This window comes from Triticum aestivum, chromosome 7D (assembly GCF_018294505.1).
Source record: "Triticum aestivum cultivar Chinese Spring chromosome 7D, IWGSC CS RefSeq v2.1, whole genome shotgun sequence".
Classification (NCBI taxonomy): Eukaryota; Viridiplantae; Streptophyta; class Magnoliopsida; order Poales; family Poaceae; genus Triticum; species Triticum aestivum.
Genome location: NC_057814.1, coordinates 47,108,553 through 47,122,656, shown reverse-complemented (window position 1 = coordinate 47,122,656; position 14,104 = coordinate 47,108,553). Strand labels below are relative to the sequence as shown.

At 41.0% G+C, this 14,104-nt stretch overlaps 1 protein-coding gene across 1 annotated transcript; it reads right to left on the bottom strand.

The window, feature by feature from the left end:
- Nucleotides 1-11,925: 11,925 nt before the first annotated feature.
- On the bottom strand, nt 11,926-13,463 carry LOC123166157 (protein RDM16). Its single transcript, XM_044583928.1, has 3 exons — nt 13,028-13,463; nt 12,269-12,515; nt 11,926-12,177 (listed from the first exon to the last, which is right to left on the bottom strand). The coding sequence occupies exons 1-3, from the start codon at nt 13,057-13,059 to the stop codon at nt 12,088-12,090; spliced, it is 369 nt and encodes a 122-aa protein (XP_044439863.1). The 5' UTR covers nt 13,060-13,463; the 3' UTR covers nt 11,926-12,087.
- Nucleotides 13,464-14,104: the final 641 nt, after the last annotated feature.

Here is a 14,104-nt window from a genome sequence, read left to right as displayed (position 1 = left end):
GATACTGGCACCTTTTTTTTTGAAATGGGGGATAGCCCCAGGTCTCTGCATCAGAGTGATGCATGCAGCCACTGACACTTGACCAAACACGACTTATAAATAGTAACATGACCTCTGAAAATGTTTGCACACTTGTTACACTACCACATAATTAGCTCCCCGACATCCTTAACATGTTTTCAACTGGGATGGGAACACTAGATATAGATGCAGTTCAGCTCAGTTGCCACTGTACATCAGATCATCCTTGTTGCAGATATAGGACCAACCAACAATAAACTGCACCCTGCAGAATCCAAGGTTGCAAGTACCTTTACTTGTGAGAGAGACTCTGGGCCTGAATTCAACGCAGTCTGCATGACGAACACCTGTCTTTGAGTAGGCATCCACCGAAACCGTGAGCATTCCCTCGCATTGCACACTCGCAACACCCCTTTGAAGGATGATACGTCCATCTGGATCCACCTGCAACGGTCCTTCTCCAGAGTCCAGCAGCACAAGCTCCTTATCCAAGGGAGCAATGCGGCAAACCACGCGACCTCTGAAATCATCAGGCCATGACCCTTCTATAATATCAGCACAGATGACGGTTGCTGCAACCGTGCTACCAATCAGCGCAGAGGTGACCTCTAATGCGCAAAAATTACCCCTCCAGCGACGGCAGGCAAGTTCATCATAGGGTCCCTCACAATGTCCGTTTTGAAACCAACGATCCATCAGTGTTTCATCTTCAGAATATGTTGTGCCCTTCACTTTTAGTTGAATTTCGAAGTCAATAGGGTCCGACAACACAATTGGGCGACAAAGGGCCAGTCAACTGCAAAAATGGATCCTGCAAGAGCATCAGTTGTTACAATTCAGTGGACCATATCCAAATAGTAGTTGAACACCCTAAAGGCAGTTTCCTTTTACAATTAAATAATGTTTTCAAAAATAAAACCAACTTAACAAGCGACCGCCATCCCCTCTCCACCCATATATATATGCAGGCAGCGAAAAAGCTTCTCAGTTTGGTGTTATGTCTAGAGATACAGGTCAAGTCTGGATGAGGAAGATGCGCTGGTGCAGAGGGCAATATACCAGATTAGGTTATGTTATTAGTAACGACGACAAGAGAATTAAGAAGAAGAAAATACCTGGTGGGTCAGGATTTGGGGATCATCCCTCGTACGGCTGAAGAGAATGTTGCGGTTGTGATCCACATAGTCTCGAGCGGCAATGAAGCCCTATACCTCCAGTGGCCACCTGATTCTCCACTCTTCATTCTCCATGACTTGTATGGAGAAGCTCTGCAAGAAACTGCGGGGCATAGCATCTATTGGGATCCTTCCATATGTATATAGTGTGGGAGTCACAAACGCTGCAGCCAAACAAAGTGAAAGATGCAACTAGTTAGCTCCTGTCATGCCTCTAATTAGTACAGTAATAATAGAGCATGGATCAGAAGAGTAGATTACTGACTGTAGTCTTAGAAGGAACCACATGTGGGGCCCCAAACGTGTTCCCAGTTAGTACGATATGTAACCATGTCCCTTTCCTCGTCCTCCAGCATCTCCCTGTACGACGATCTGCGTCTGCCTAAACCAGCATCCTTGGGACTGAATAATGCGCTGCTGCTTGCCGGTTTCTCGACCCCTCCATTCATGTTCCTCGATGCTGCTGCCTGTTGCTCGTGAAACGGGCGGTGGGGGCGCAGAGAAGGACGTACGACGGCCGGGGCTGCTCGGGACGCTTGCAGTTCTTGTAGATGTTTCTCGTCCGGACACCGGCTTGTTCTTTGTGATGCGGCCTGTTCTTTATGATGCGGCGATGGCTTCTTCCACCGGTGGCGGGCGTGTGTTGTTGCTTCACACCCTGTAGCTACGGATCGTGCTCGCGCAACTCTTTTGAAAGGTGAAACGCATACAAAGTTGGCATGCGTGCTGAACGATTGTGTAGGCGTCCGTATCCTACTCGTTTTGTATCCGGTTTGGTTTCGTTTTGGTTGTAGAGCCCGAGTAGGTTTTGTTAGCGCGTGCTGGAGTGGGCCTAGCTAGTAGCTAGGTCTTCCTCGATCACTCAACAAAATAAATAGCCAGGAGACACACGATGCGAAAATTTTAGGTGGGAAACACACGCCAGAAATGGGCGATGCTACGCGTCCGCCGGCGGATAATATAAAAAGATCCGCCGCATCCGTGACCATTGGATGGAGCTGCGCATGGCGTCCGATCTATCTATGTGACAAGTCATCTTTGCACCAAATGTGTTGTTGCGGTATTTTCTGCAACTGAGGTCTTGTTACAGAATTTTTTTGCAACAGAGGTCTTGTTATAAAAAATTTTCGCAACAAAGGTCTTGTTGCAGAATCATTTTTCTGAGTTTTTCTGCAACAGACGTCTTGTTTAGAAATTTTTTGCAACAAAGGTCTTGTTGCAGAACCATTTTTATAAGTTTTTCTGCAACTGAGGGCTCGTTGTAGATTTTTTTTTCGCAGCAAAGATCTTGTTGCAGAGTCAGTTTTACGAGTTTTTTCGCAACAAAGGTCTTGTTGTAGAAACTTTTTCACAACAAATTTCTTGTTACAGAATCATTTTTGTGAGTTTTTTTATACTTCAGTAGGGCCTTTTGCAAAAAGAGATTTGTTGTAGTTGCAACAGACCCTTTGCTGCAAAATCAAATATCTTCTATCTTCTCCTTCCGCCATGGCTAGAGCTTGGGTTGTGAATAATCTGGAAAGCAGATTGACACCGTCGTTCACCATCGCCGGAGCTTGGCCGCATGGATGATTTGGGAAACAGATCAACACCACCGCTCGCTATGGATGGAGCTTGGACTGTGGATGATTTGGGAAGCAGATTGACACCCCCGTCCGCCATGGCTTGAGCTTGGGCCGTGGATGATTTTAAAAGCAGATTGAAGGGAGGAAGTGTTAGAGCATCATGGGGAGAGAGACGAGACCGGGGGGATTGAAGGCGAGAAAACGAGGGAGTAGGTGCTAGATTCGTCGAGGGGATTGAACGATTGATTTCTGTTTCTGCAAAATCGTTGCCTCGCACATGTGGTCATCGTTGCATGCTATCGCCAAAGGCAATCGGTGCGTGGTACCAAGGCGCATGTGCAACCATGATCCAAAGGACCAGAGGGTTGCAATCTGACGACCGCGCAAGCGGCAGATGCGGCGAGAAGATCAGTCGGTTGTTTGGAAGCTTTTTCCCGCCTAAAATTGGGCCGGAAAATTTCTGAAGGAAACACATGTTCTGACAAATTGAGCTAGAAACACATGGCCTCAAGCCGGAATCACAAGGCGCAATAAATTAGGGGGGGAATTGCAGGGTGGAAAAAATGGGGCGAGAAATTGGGTGTAAACTTTAGATAATGAACGGGAAAGTTTTTTCTTTGATTAGAAAACACATGGCGCGAGAAACTAGTTAATATCGCCATATGTCATTAAAGAAAATGACACATGCATAAAGAACTTTTTGATAAACGTCGCGGTCCAAAAATAAAATTAGACATCTTTCTCACCTCCTCGCCAGCGATTTAGCCATCTGGTTAAATTTTGCGTGGGGTTTGATTTTCTGAGACCTCCTTAACATAATTCAGCTGGGTTCATTCCCTGGGCTGGTTTCAACGAGGCAGTGGTTTCTTACTACCGGAGGGAGCCGATCTAGCGAATCACGAAGGCGGTGTGTGGGAAAAGCAACGGGATGCATCATGCATGACCGCTTGAGGGGATGAATATCCAAATACTACATACCGACAGTTGTGTCCCTGTCATTAAAGAGCCCTCAGACTTCATGTTTTTGAAAAAAGAAAAACTTCACGTATATTCACGTACGATTGCACTTTATCTATACCACTTTATATATACATCTATGCCTAGTCGCTTTTTTGCATAAAACTCTATGATGTTTCTAGTAATCAACCTGCAATGCAGTTTAAGTGAGTCTTCTGCTTTTGCAGAGAACCCCTTGCTTTTTCAGGTAATCAACCAGCAGCCTGGTTTGAAGTGACATTAGGAAAATATTTCGCTTTTGTAGAGAATTCTCTGTTGTTTTTGATAATCAACCTGCAGTCCATATCAAATGCTTTTAATAAATATCTATACCTTTTAAAGCCTAACTTCAATTTTAACATGTTATATATGGAATTTGCTTAAAACATATGTAGAATATAAATATGATACTATTTTACCTGTTAACCATTTTTAAAATGTTATTTAGGGTGCAACATTAAGCAATAGTGCATGATCCGTCTTTCTTTCTGCCAATCAGGATTGAAAAAGAAAACCTAAGCAAAGCAAGATTGGCTATGAAAAACCTCATCCTAGAAGCACGTATGAATGCCTCAGCAAAACCTCGGGGGGGGGGGGGGGGGGGGGGGCGGCGATGATAAAGCAAATTTCTCATCTTAAGCGAGAGAGACGCCTTAGGATTGACTACATTCAAACAAGTTGTCATTTTGTGAGCACTGAGGCCACCGTCGACGAGGGTGGAAAGGAGTATAAACGGCAACAAATATGGGATGTCATATTGAAATAAAGGAAGTGGATCTATTGGGTCTTGAGTTATGGTTGTTGAGTTAGGTTGTGTCGTATTTTTTTCTCCCGTTGCAATGCACAAATTCTTTTGCTAGTACTACCAATAAAGGAAGGAGTGTTTCTGCATGTGTGTCACACAAGTATACAGAAAAACCCATGTCTTCTCTCTGGATTAACCTACAATACACATTTGAGTGAGAGGTAAACCTTTTTTGCAGCTTTCCAGAAAACCCCCTGCCTTTTCAAGAAATTAACCCGCGATCCATATTTAAGTCAAAATGAGTCGTTTTTTGTATTTTAGTAGAAAACCACTGATTTTTGGGTTAATCAATTCGCGGTCCATCTAAAACAAATTCTTTTTAAAAATTACCATATCTTTTAAACTCTAACTCCGAGTTTAACATGTTATATATGGAATTTGCTTAGAAAAATATGTAAAACCTAAATATGATATTATTTTACTTGTTAAATAGTTTTGAAATGTTATTTAGGGTACAAACTTAATTTATAAAGCACGTTTCATTTTTCTTTCATACCTGTGTGATCCAGATTGCATATAAACATCTCACTAAAACCAGATTGATACGAAACAAAACATCGATAACCATGCATGCACACCTATGAAAAAACTCGCAGGGGAAAAACAACAAATTCCTCATCTTATTCCATATGCGAGCGCGCGCGCGAGAGAGAGAGAGAGAGAGAGAGAGAGAGAGAGAGAGAGAGAGAGAGAGAGAGAAATTAATCTATCTATCTAACAACAAATTTCTCATCTTATTCCATGAATGAAAAATCTATCTATGTATCTCTCTAACTAATCTTTTATTGCCACTATTTTCACCCGCAACCAAATATTTATATGAAATTGGTACGAAACATATTAGCTCTGCGAGTTCTTGGACAAGTGTAAGATAAATAGTCGCTATGTAAAGGATTTATTTTGCGATAGTTGGTAAGAACCACTTGATAGCTTCATGTAATTAGAAAGAATAAGAAGGTTATCGTTGGATTGCTATGAATATCATCGATAAACAATATTTTTAAGTCTACTGAGAAATAGTCAATCCCTTGAATTTTAAGTCATATAGTTTTTGTGTCCTTGCTGTTCTACCGAAACTTACATTTCTATCAAGTGGTAATTGTATTGCCTTTTTGTTTAGACTTATATTTCACATTCATCTTTACGGGTAAAATTTTATATTTATATTCCGCCCCTGATTTTTTACATAATGAGAACGGTTTTGCTATTTTTCTATACTATTTGCAGCTTCAATGTCTGAATAAAGTTTTATTATTTATTTACACAATATGAAATGTATTTACTAATATAGTTTTAGATCAAGCTGACTAATAGTTTTGTTAAACTGATGGTCTAGTGTGCATATTAATTTCATTTTAGCTTAAAAAATCAAAATTACGTCCAGCTGTTGTTACGTCTAACGGATTTTTGTTGTTGTTGAGCAAACGTGTATGGGATGCTTTGATGGGAAAAAAGGAAGGAAAACTTGCGTGCATTTGTGTATTCGATGCGTCAGAGTGTGTGGTGAATATTTTGCGTTCATTCAATGAAAGAAAAGGAAATGTTATTTTTAAATCCAACCTGAAATGAAAATTGGTTTGCTATTTTTTTCTACTATTTGCAGCTTCAACATATAAATAAAGTTTTATTATTTATTTACACAATAACAAATGTATTGACTAATATATTTTAGAACGATCTGATTAACAATCTTGTTAAACTGATGATCAAATGTTCATATTTATTTTATTTTATCTTTAAAAATCGGCATTATGTCAAACTGGTGCTACGTGTATGGGAACTTTTTTTGGGAAAACGTGTATGGAATTCTTTTTGGGGAAACGTGTATTGTATGGGATGGTTTGACTGAGAAAAGGAGAAACTTGCATGTGTTTGTGTGTCAGATGCATCAGAGTGTACGGTTAATATTTAAAACGAAAACTTGCATGGACATTTACGGACGCGGATTTTGAACATGATATCACCTGCTCGCTTATGAATAGTAAATTCAAAAAAATACTACTCCTAGATTTAAATAATAAAACTTGCATGAACCTTTACGGACACGGATTTGGTGAACATGTACACTGCATAACTCAGTATGTGTGTTCTCAAGACAAAACAGGAAAATAAAGACATGTACATGTATTCATTCGTGGAGTTGGATAGTCAAAGATACGTAACTGAACAAAAAAGAATCAGTAGCAAACCATGACTAATGCAGATCGTCACGCTAGTTGTCAACCGAAACATATGGAAAACACGAATCACTTCCATGGTGAAGTCCCAACATATTCCAAACTTGGTGAAACAAATGTCGCGGAATTTAAAACCTACACGGGAGAGCCATGCTCAAATAGATATTAATCTCATATGTAAATTAAGAGGTAATATTACTGGGAGTCATGTAACTTGCGCTCGATGTTTAGTTTGATGCTAGAACTTCGAAAATACAGAATTGCAGTCATTTAACTTGACTCACGCGTGCACATACGGTCACAAAATGCGTATGCGGCGTATCCATGTGTATGGCCCCACCTGTCAGTGAGTCACTACACTCACAAAAAACCTTCTATTTGTTTTATTCGCCAAAAAAACCAAGCATGGAAACAAATTTTTGCACAAACCCCCTCACAATCTTTTTAATTACAGAAATGTCAACCACTGTACTACGGAAATTAATACCAAAAATGAGGGGGCGCCGTGCCCAGGACCATCGTCTACAACAGGCTAGTCTGGCCACTACGGCCATCACGTCACACTAATAGCACGTGCAAAATGGGTCGCAGTATCTACAGCCCATTTAAGCTCCCCATGTGTTTTTGTTCAGTACATATAAATTTGTTATCCATAGTGGACATGTGAACATGTTTGGTCGAGTGGTTAAACTGGCTGTAAGCGTTGTTGTTTCGAGACCCGGCGCATCCATTTTTGGTGTTAATTTTTGGTTTCCTTATTTTCTGCAAATAAAAAATCATGAGGGGGTTTTGTGCAAAAATGCATCATGGTGGTCGTTTTTTGTTGAATAAAAAAATAAAAGTGGGTTTTGTGCAAAAATGCCTCGTCTAAGCGCCATCACTCACTAACGGGTGAGGCCATACACACGAATACGCCCAGATATGCACTTTGTGGTTGTATATATGTGCATGCTTGAGTCAAGTTGAGTAACTTTAATTCTGTATTTTTAAAGTTCTAGCGTCAAATTGAACATCGAGCGCAAGTTCTATGACTACCGATGATATTACCTCATAAATTAACTAAGAAACTCAGGAATAAACTAATGAAGTTATCACATGTAGGATTCTGACCAACCTACAGAAGCAGACTTGAATTTCACATAGGTTAATGCAAGCTTACCCTTGAAGGTCTATAGATGGCAACTCATTTTCGAGTCCTCCAACCTTTCCGGACAAACCTCAAAGTCTCAACAATATGAACATCGTACAAGGCAGATAATGTGCACAAGAACCATTTGTTCTTTCTGGTTATAGACTAAAATAGGTGCACATGAATAGTTGCAACAAATATGTAGAAAATAAGCATATAGGATATCACCTGTGTGTTACTGAGAAAAATCAGTAGGGATATTTGTGTTGGTGTCATTGCTAAAGACTCTGCAAATCTCTAACATGAGGCACTCAAAGCCAGAAGAAGAAATAATGGCCTGGAAATGGCGAAAACACAAACCTATGTGATACCTGATTCATAGTTGAGATATGTCACCGCTTCTCCCACTCGGTTGCGTCGCACGTCATGTTAGAAATATATCCAATCGGCACATCAAACAAGACATAGAACACCTAAACCCATTCATCGCATGGACGAACATCGATATAAACATGGAGAGAGATAAATTATACTAAAGAATCTCCAAGTGCTCAGATGGCAAACCTTGTCTACTTCTCGTGTGGGACAGGACGCCCCATTTCAAATCCCTAGTGATGCAGCGAGATTTCAACCCTTCCTTCAACCAAGCATCTGTGGTGGTGCGAAGCGCGTTCTGGCTCCATGGTCCAGTCATCGAGGCCTCATTGATGTACTTCTCCAGTTTCTCCTTCGGCAAGGGAAGCTCTAGGAACAAGTGATCCGTGTCGTGGGACAACTAACATATAGAAATTGATCAATGATCAAAGTGTATTTGGTCAAAAGTTCATTAATTACCCGTCACGTATTTTCACCATGATACCTTACACATATTTTCATTTAAAACAACATACACTTTTTTCAAATAGTGAAATATGTTTTCAATTTATGGAAAAGGTTTGCTTTTTTCCAAAGAGTGAAATATGTTTTGAAATTAGTGAACTCAAGTTTTTGAAATAGTGGAATCTTATCTGCATTAAGTAAAATTATTTTTATAAACAAGGAAATTTTCTTTGGAATATTTGATCTTGTTTAGTTATAAATCGAATATGTTCTGAAATAAGTGAAATGCAGGAACTTAATTTTTGAAATAGTGAAATATGACCTGAATAGTTCTCAAGTAATTAAAATGATGGACTAAATAATTGAAATTTCTTTGTTCAAACTATTTAAATTGGTTTTTGAACATTTTAAATATATGTTTTGAAATATTTGAAATGGTATCATCATGTGAAATAACTCGAATCAGGTTTTTGAAAGAGAAAATGAAACCGGTCTTTTCGAATTATAATTGAAACACTTTTTAGGGGGGAAATGAAATTAGATTCCAGAATTGAGTGAAACAATTTGTGAATTTGTTTTTTGATATAATTGATTGGAATAATTCAAATATGTTTTCTGAAATAATTGAAATCGAAACTTCAAATGACTGAAACAGATGACGTGAAATAAGTCGGTTGAAACGAAACACATTTGAAATATATCCAAGATTGATTTTGTTCTCAAGGTTTTGCGCCGAGAGGTCAAATATATAAAAAGATTCAAAAATAAACTTATGGTAAAAATGATATAGCTGATTTAAATTAGAATGGTGAAATAAAATGTTTGATTTATTGTGCCAGAGAAGAGAGAGTGGCTCTGCCATATTCCTGCCATGCCTGCATGTGATGGACATGGTGGGCCAGCAAGCGGAAATATGAATATTTGGTAAACACGCAGAAACATTTTTCTATAGCAGTAGTGTAAGAGAACTTTGCCGGTAGGTACCATTGACGCTAGGATTTTCACTTTTCGATCCAATCTCATTAAAACATCTATCTTCCGGCGATTGTACCTCCTGATGAGATAGACTTTTTTTTAGACAATCTTGTGAAGCTTTATTAATTCGTCACAATATTTAACGCTAAAAATGTCTGCCGAAGTCGCTTCGACATGCTATATTTGGGCCGGCCCATGCTTGCCTCTTCCACCGGTTGGTTGTGGGAAGGTCCTTGGCCGGTTTTTCTTTCGCTTTTCTCCTAGTTTTTTGTTTTTCTTTTTGCTTTTCTATTTCCATTTTCAAAATCAAGAATATATTTTGAAATCAGGGAAGATTTTTCAATTCATAAACATTTTTCAATTCATGAGTATTCCTTAAAGTCAAGATAATTTTTGAAATTTTGGGTCATTTATTAAATTCCATAACATTTCTAAAAACCGCGCTTTTTTAGATTCAGAACATTTTATAAATTTATTTATTTATTTATTATTCAGTTAATTTGAACATTTTTATTCCTTAAAGTCAAGATAATTTTTAAAATTTTGGGAAAATTCATTATTTTTTTAAAATTTTGCGAACATTTTTTAATTTTGGGAACAATGTAATACTCCCTCCGTTCCTAAATATTTGTCTTTCTAGAGATTTCAACAAGTGACTACATACGAAGTAAAATGAGTGAATCTACGCTGTAAAATATGTCTATATACATCCGTATGTGGTAGTCCATTTGAAATCTTTAAAAGGCAAATATTTAGGAACGGAGGGAGTAATTGACACTGGCATCCCCATGCTTCGTCTTCTCCCTAGTGGGCGCTTGGGGGGGAGGGGGGCAAGGAGGAAGAGGGAGAGGCTTGACTGCTTGAGGCATGGTGTGAGGTGAGCTGAAGGATATAAGTCACAGCCATCGGCCGGTGTTCCTCAATGAGATCGTCAAGCAGGGGATAAGGGGGGGAGGGAGGGCACAAAATTAGCACAGAGGAGAAGGGAAGCGGCTTGGCAAAATTAGCGCAAAACCACCTGAGCTGCCAATTTTGCTGCCAAAGCCACTAAGGTTGATTTAGGGACCGTTGTGAAAGATTAGAGAAGATATGGTTTTGTAAAAGGGAAATTCAAACATGTTATTTAGTGAAACCCTAGCAACAAAAGATGTGGTTTTGCATGACTAGCTAGCTCTTGTTTAATATATACTCAGTGACGAAAAAATTTAGGTCAAAGTTTACAACAACGTCCATCAAAAAACAGCATAATAACTTCTGACAATGAAAAATAGTAAGTAGAGCCATGGTTCAGCCGAACCCATGCTCCAGGCCGTACATCACATGATAGTTCCTACGACTTCGCATGAGTTCTAATTTTTTTTCTAACTTTGCCTTTTTTTTGTTGAAAATGACCTTATTCCTATGTCAAATGAATCTCCTTTTCCTTTTTTGAAATGAACCGCACTGCTTCCCAGGTGTAGACATTGACATCACTGTAGAATAAAATGTTCATTATGAGTTGTTGTACTGAATAACGTGAAAAACATGTCCAACCAATTGCCAAGTCTCTCATAGTTGTTCAAGAAGAAAAGAAAAGAAAAGAAAAGGAAAGAAAAAAAAACATGTTCTCGCCTATCTGAAGGAGTTTAGAAAAAAAAATCTGTTTTTTTTCCCAGATGCACTTCTGTATCAACACTCTTTAGAAAGCAACACATGTCTATCCAAAATGTTGAGCTTTAGTCTCATATAATTTTTCGAGTAAGCAAAAGTAATTGTTGGATACTGAGGGCAACCACACATAACTCGAACCAACAGATAAATACGTCATCAAACCACCGTGTTCTCCCCCATTTTGCAGAAAAAAGGATTAAATCTTACCAGCAGAATTAACTGTATGAAAGGTTCTTTTTACCTATGTTTTGTTCTACTCAGTACAAATAATTTACCTAGTGTACACAAAACAAATACTGAGCCAACCGAACTCATGGGAAATAACCAGAGTAATAAACAGTACTGTACTATGACAGGTTTGAGCAGAATGTTTTTTAAATTCTTTGGGCTGTGCTTCATAATCTATAGTAACATAGGGAAGAGTGTCAGTCCATCCTTTTCAGAAAAGGCCAGCTGGTGCAGCCCTACGAGCAAGCTAACGAAGAGGAGGATTAAGCTAAACCAAGAAATTTGAATACTAACCAGGCACAGGTCCACATGGGAACCAGTACTAGATCAAAGGGCACCAACCATGGGTTCGGGTGGACCATGGTCCTGAACCTCTCCTCTCAAATTGATAAGCCTTAGCAGATATATTTGAAAGCATATTGCAAAAATCCAACAGCTCTTTAATGTGTTCAGTTGATCAACAGTCTGACAATGATATGTTCGAATCAATGGCATAGTAGAGTGATCCACAGCAATCGCTCTCATTGTCTTGAATACCAGTTTGAGCTCAAGACGAATCTTCCGAGAAGTTGACAGCCAGGTCCCAGTAGTGTGCAACTTTAGCATCTACGAACACCTTCTTGGCAGCAGCCTCACTCTTCAGTTGCAAAGATGAGCTTAGAATGGTTACAAAAGATTAAAAAGAAGAATGGAGCAAAGGACTAGCAGTAATAGGTGTATTGTCTTACCACAGGTAATCTCTTGAGTTTTGCTGATAATTCCTTCTTCAGTTGCAAAGCCTTTTTAGCTTTCGCTAAAGCATCAAGACTTAAGTTGCTACTTGTGCCAGAGGATGAATTTGCAGTTCCATCTGCACTAGATTTTCCAGTAACTTCGTCAGCAGATGCAGAATTGAGCATATACCTTTGAAGGAACAGGGTCAGCAGATGGCACCGCAACAGCAGGTGCAGAATTGAGCAGCTGCCGAGCACCATCCTGCAAAAATATAATTAAGATGCAAAGTCAGCATATGAATGGATCCAATGATGAACCTGACATGAACGTTTTAATTAAAAAGAAAACGAACTGTAGACCAAATTTATTCTACATAAAACGGTAAGTACTAGTCCAGCTTGCCCTCATACATACATTCACTAAATAAGTATCACAGTCAGCAGCAATGTAAATATCATCTTCAGCAGCAATGTGCGCTATGAACTACTCCCTCCGTCCCATAATATAAGAACGTTTTTGACATTAGTGTAGTGTCAAAAACGTTCTTATATTATGGGACAGAGGGAGTACTACACAAATGCAACAGCAACCCTTTCCTCACAGGTTTTATAACCAGAAAGTAGTAGGAGAGGTATATCACTAACTGCATAATTATGAGTTCATCACATCAAATTGGTACTCAAGCATATCAGGAATCACTTCGCAAATTTCAGAAACATAAATCACATCACTATGGAGTATAAGAAAACAAACAGTAAAGGATACGCCCTTACATTAGGCGGTGCGGCGCGCTGTGGATCTCCATTAGCACCTGACTCTAGCTGCTTGCGCTCTCGCCGTGGCCTTTCCTCCTTCGGCGGAGGCGGATCCACTGAGTCCCTAGGCCGCTTGCCCCCTTCCCGGCCGGGCTCGCCGCTGTCGTGGTCCTTCCGTTTCCGTGACGGCGGCGGCAGCGGCTCGCAGCCGGCCGAATCGCGGCGCCCCACGGAATCCCGAGCCTTGTGGCGGTGGTGATGTCCGTCGCTGTCGCAGCGGCGGCGTCGGTGGGGGTCCTCGCCGCTGTGGTTGGTGGTGTGGCGGTCCTCACCGCGGTCGCGGTCCATGGATGGGGCTAGGGCTGGCGCTGAGTTGAGACGGGCGGATCCGCGGATGGGAGATTGGGAGACGTTTGCGTGGGGCTATTTGGAGACGAAAACAAGGGAAACGTTTAACAGCGGCGGACCGGCCGAGTCTTCGACCGGTCTCGCGCGCTGCGTCGGATCACAACAGATCCTACGGCGCTGCTCCTTCCCTCCCACGTCCCAGCCACATGTTCTTGTGGACCCATAGCACTGCTGCCTTATCTCTTCTTCTTCTTCTTCTTCCCCAATCTCCATCTTGCTCTCCGGCCACACAAGCAACCCCGCGTGCTCCCAATCCATGGCTCCATGCCCAAGCCTGCCGGTGCCACCAAACGACCGTCTTTTTTACTCCACTCCATGAGCGGCACACGGCGGCTCAGAAAAATGCTGCAAACAAGCCACCGGGGTACTGGGAACGAGGACGCACGACAGTGAACTTCGGTGATGCGGTGAGCCCGAAGTCGGCGAACGAACAGGGGACGGCGTCTACCTCTCCCCTGACACGGCCGCACCCGATTTTTGCAGCAAGGGGCGGCTGGGGGCGATGACGCCATGCCCTCTGATGCGCTGCAAATTTAGATGTTACATCCGACCACGAGGTTTGCTGGAACCGGCGGGGGAGATGCTGGAACCAGTGTCGCGGGAAGCTGCAGACATTGCTAGGGAGGCTGGAACCACTGTCGCCAAAAGTTACAACCGTCGCTTGGAACTGCTGGAACCAGCTGCTAA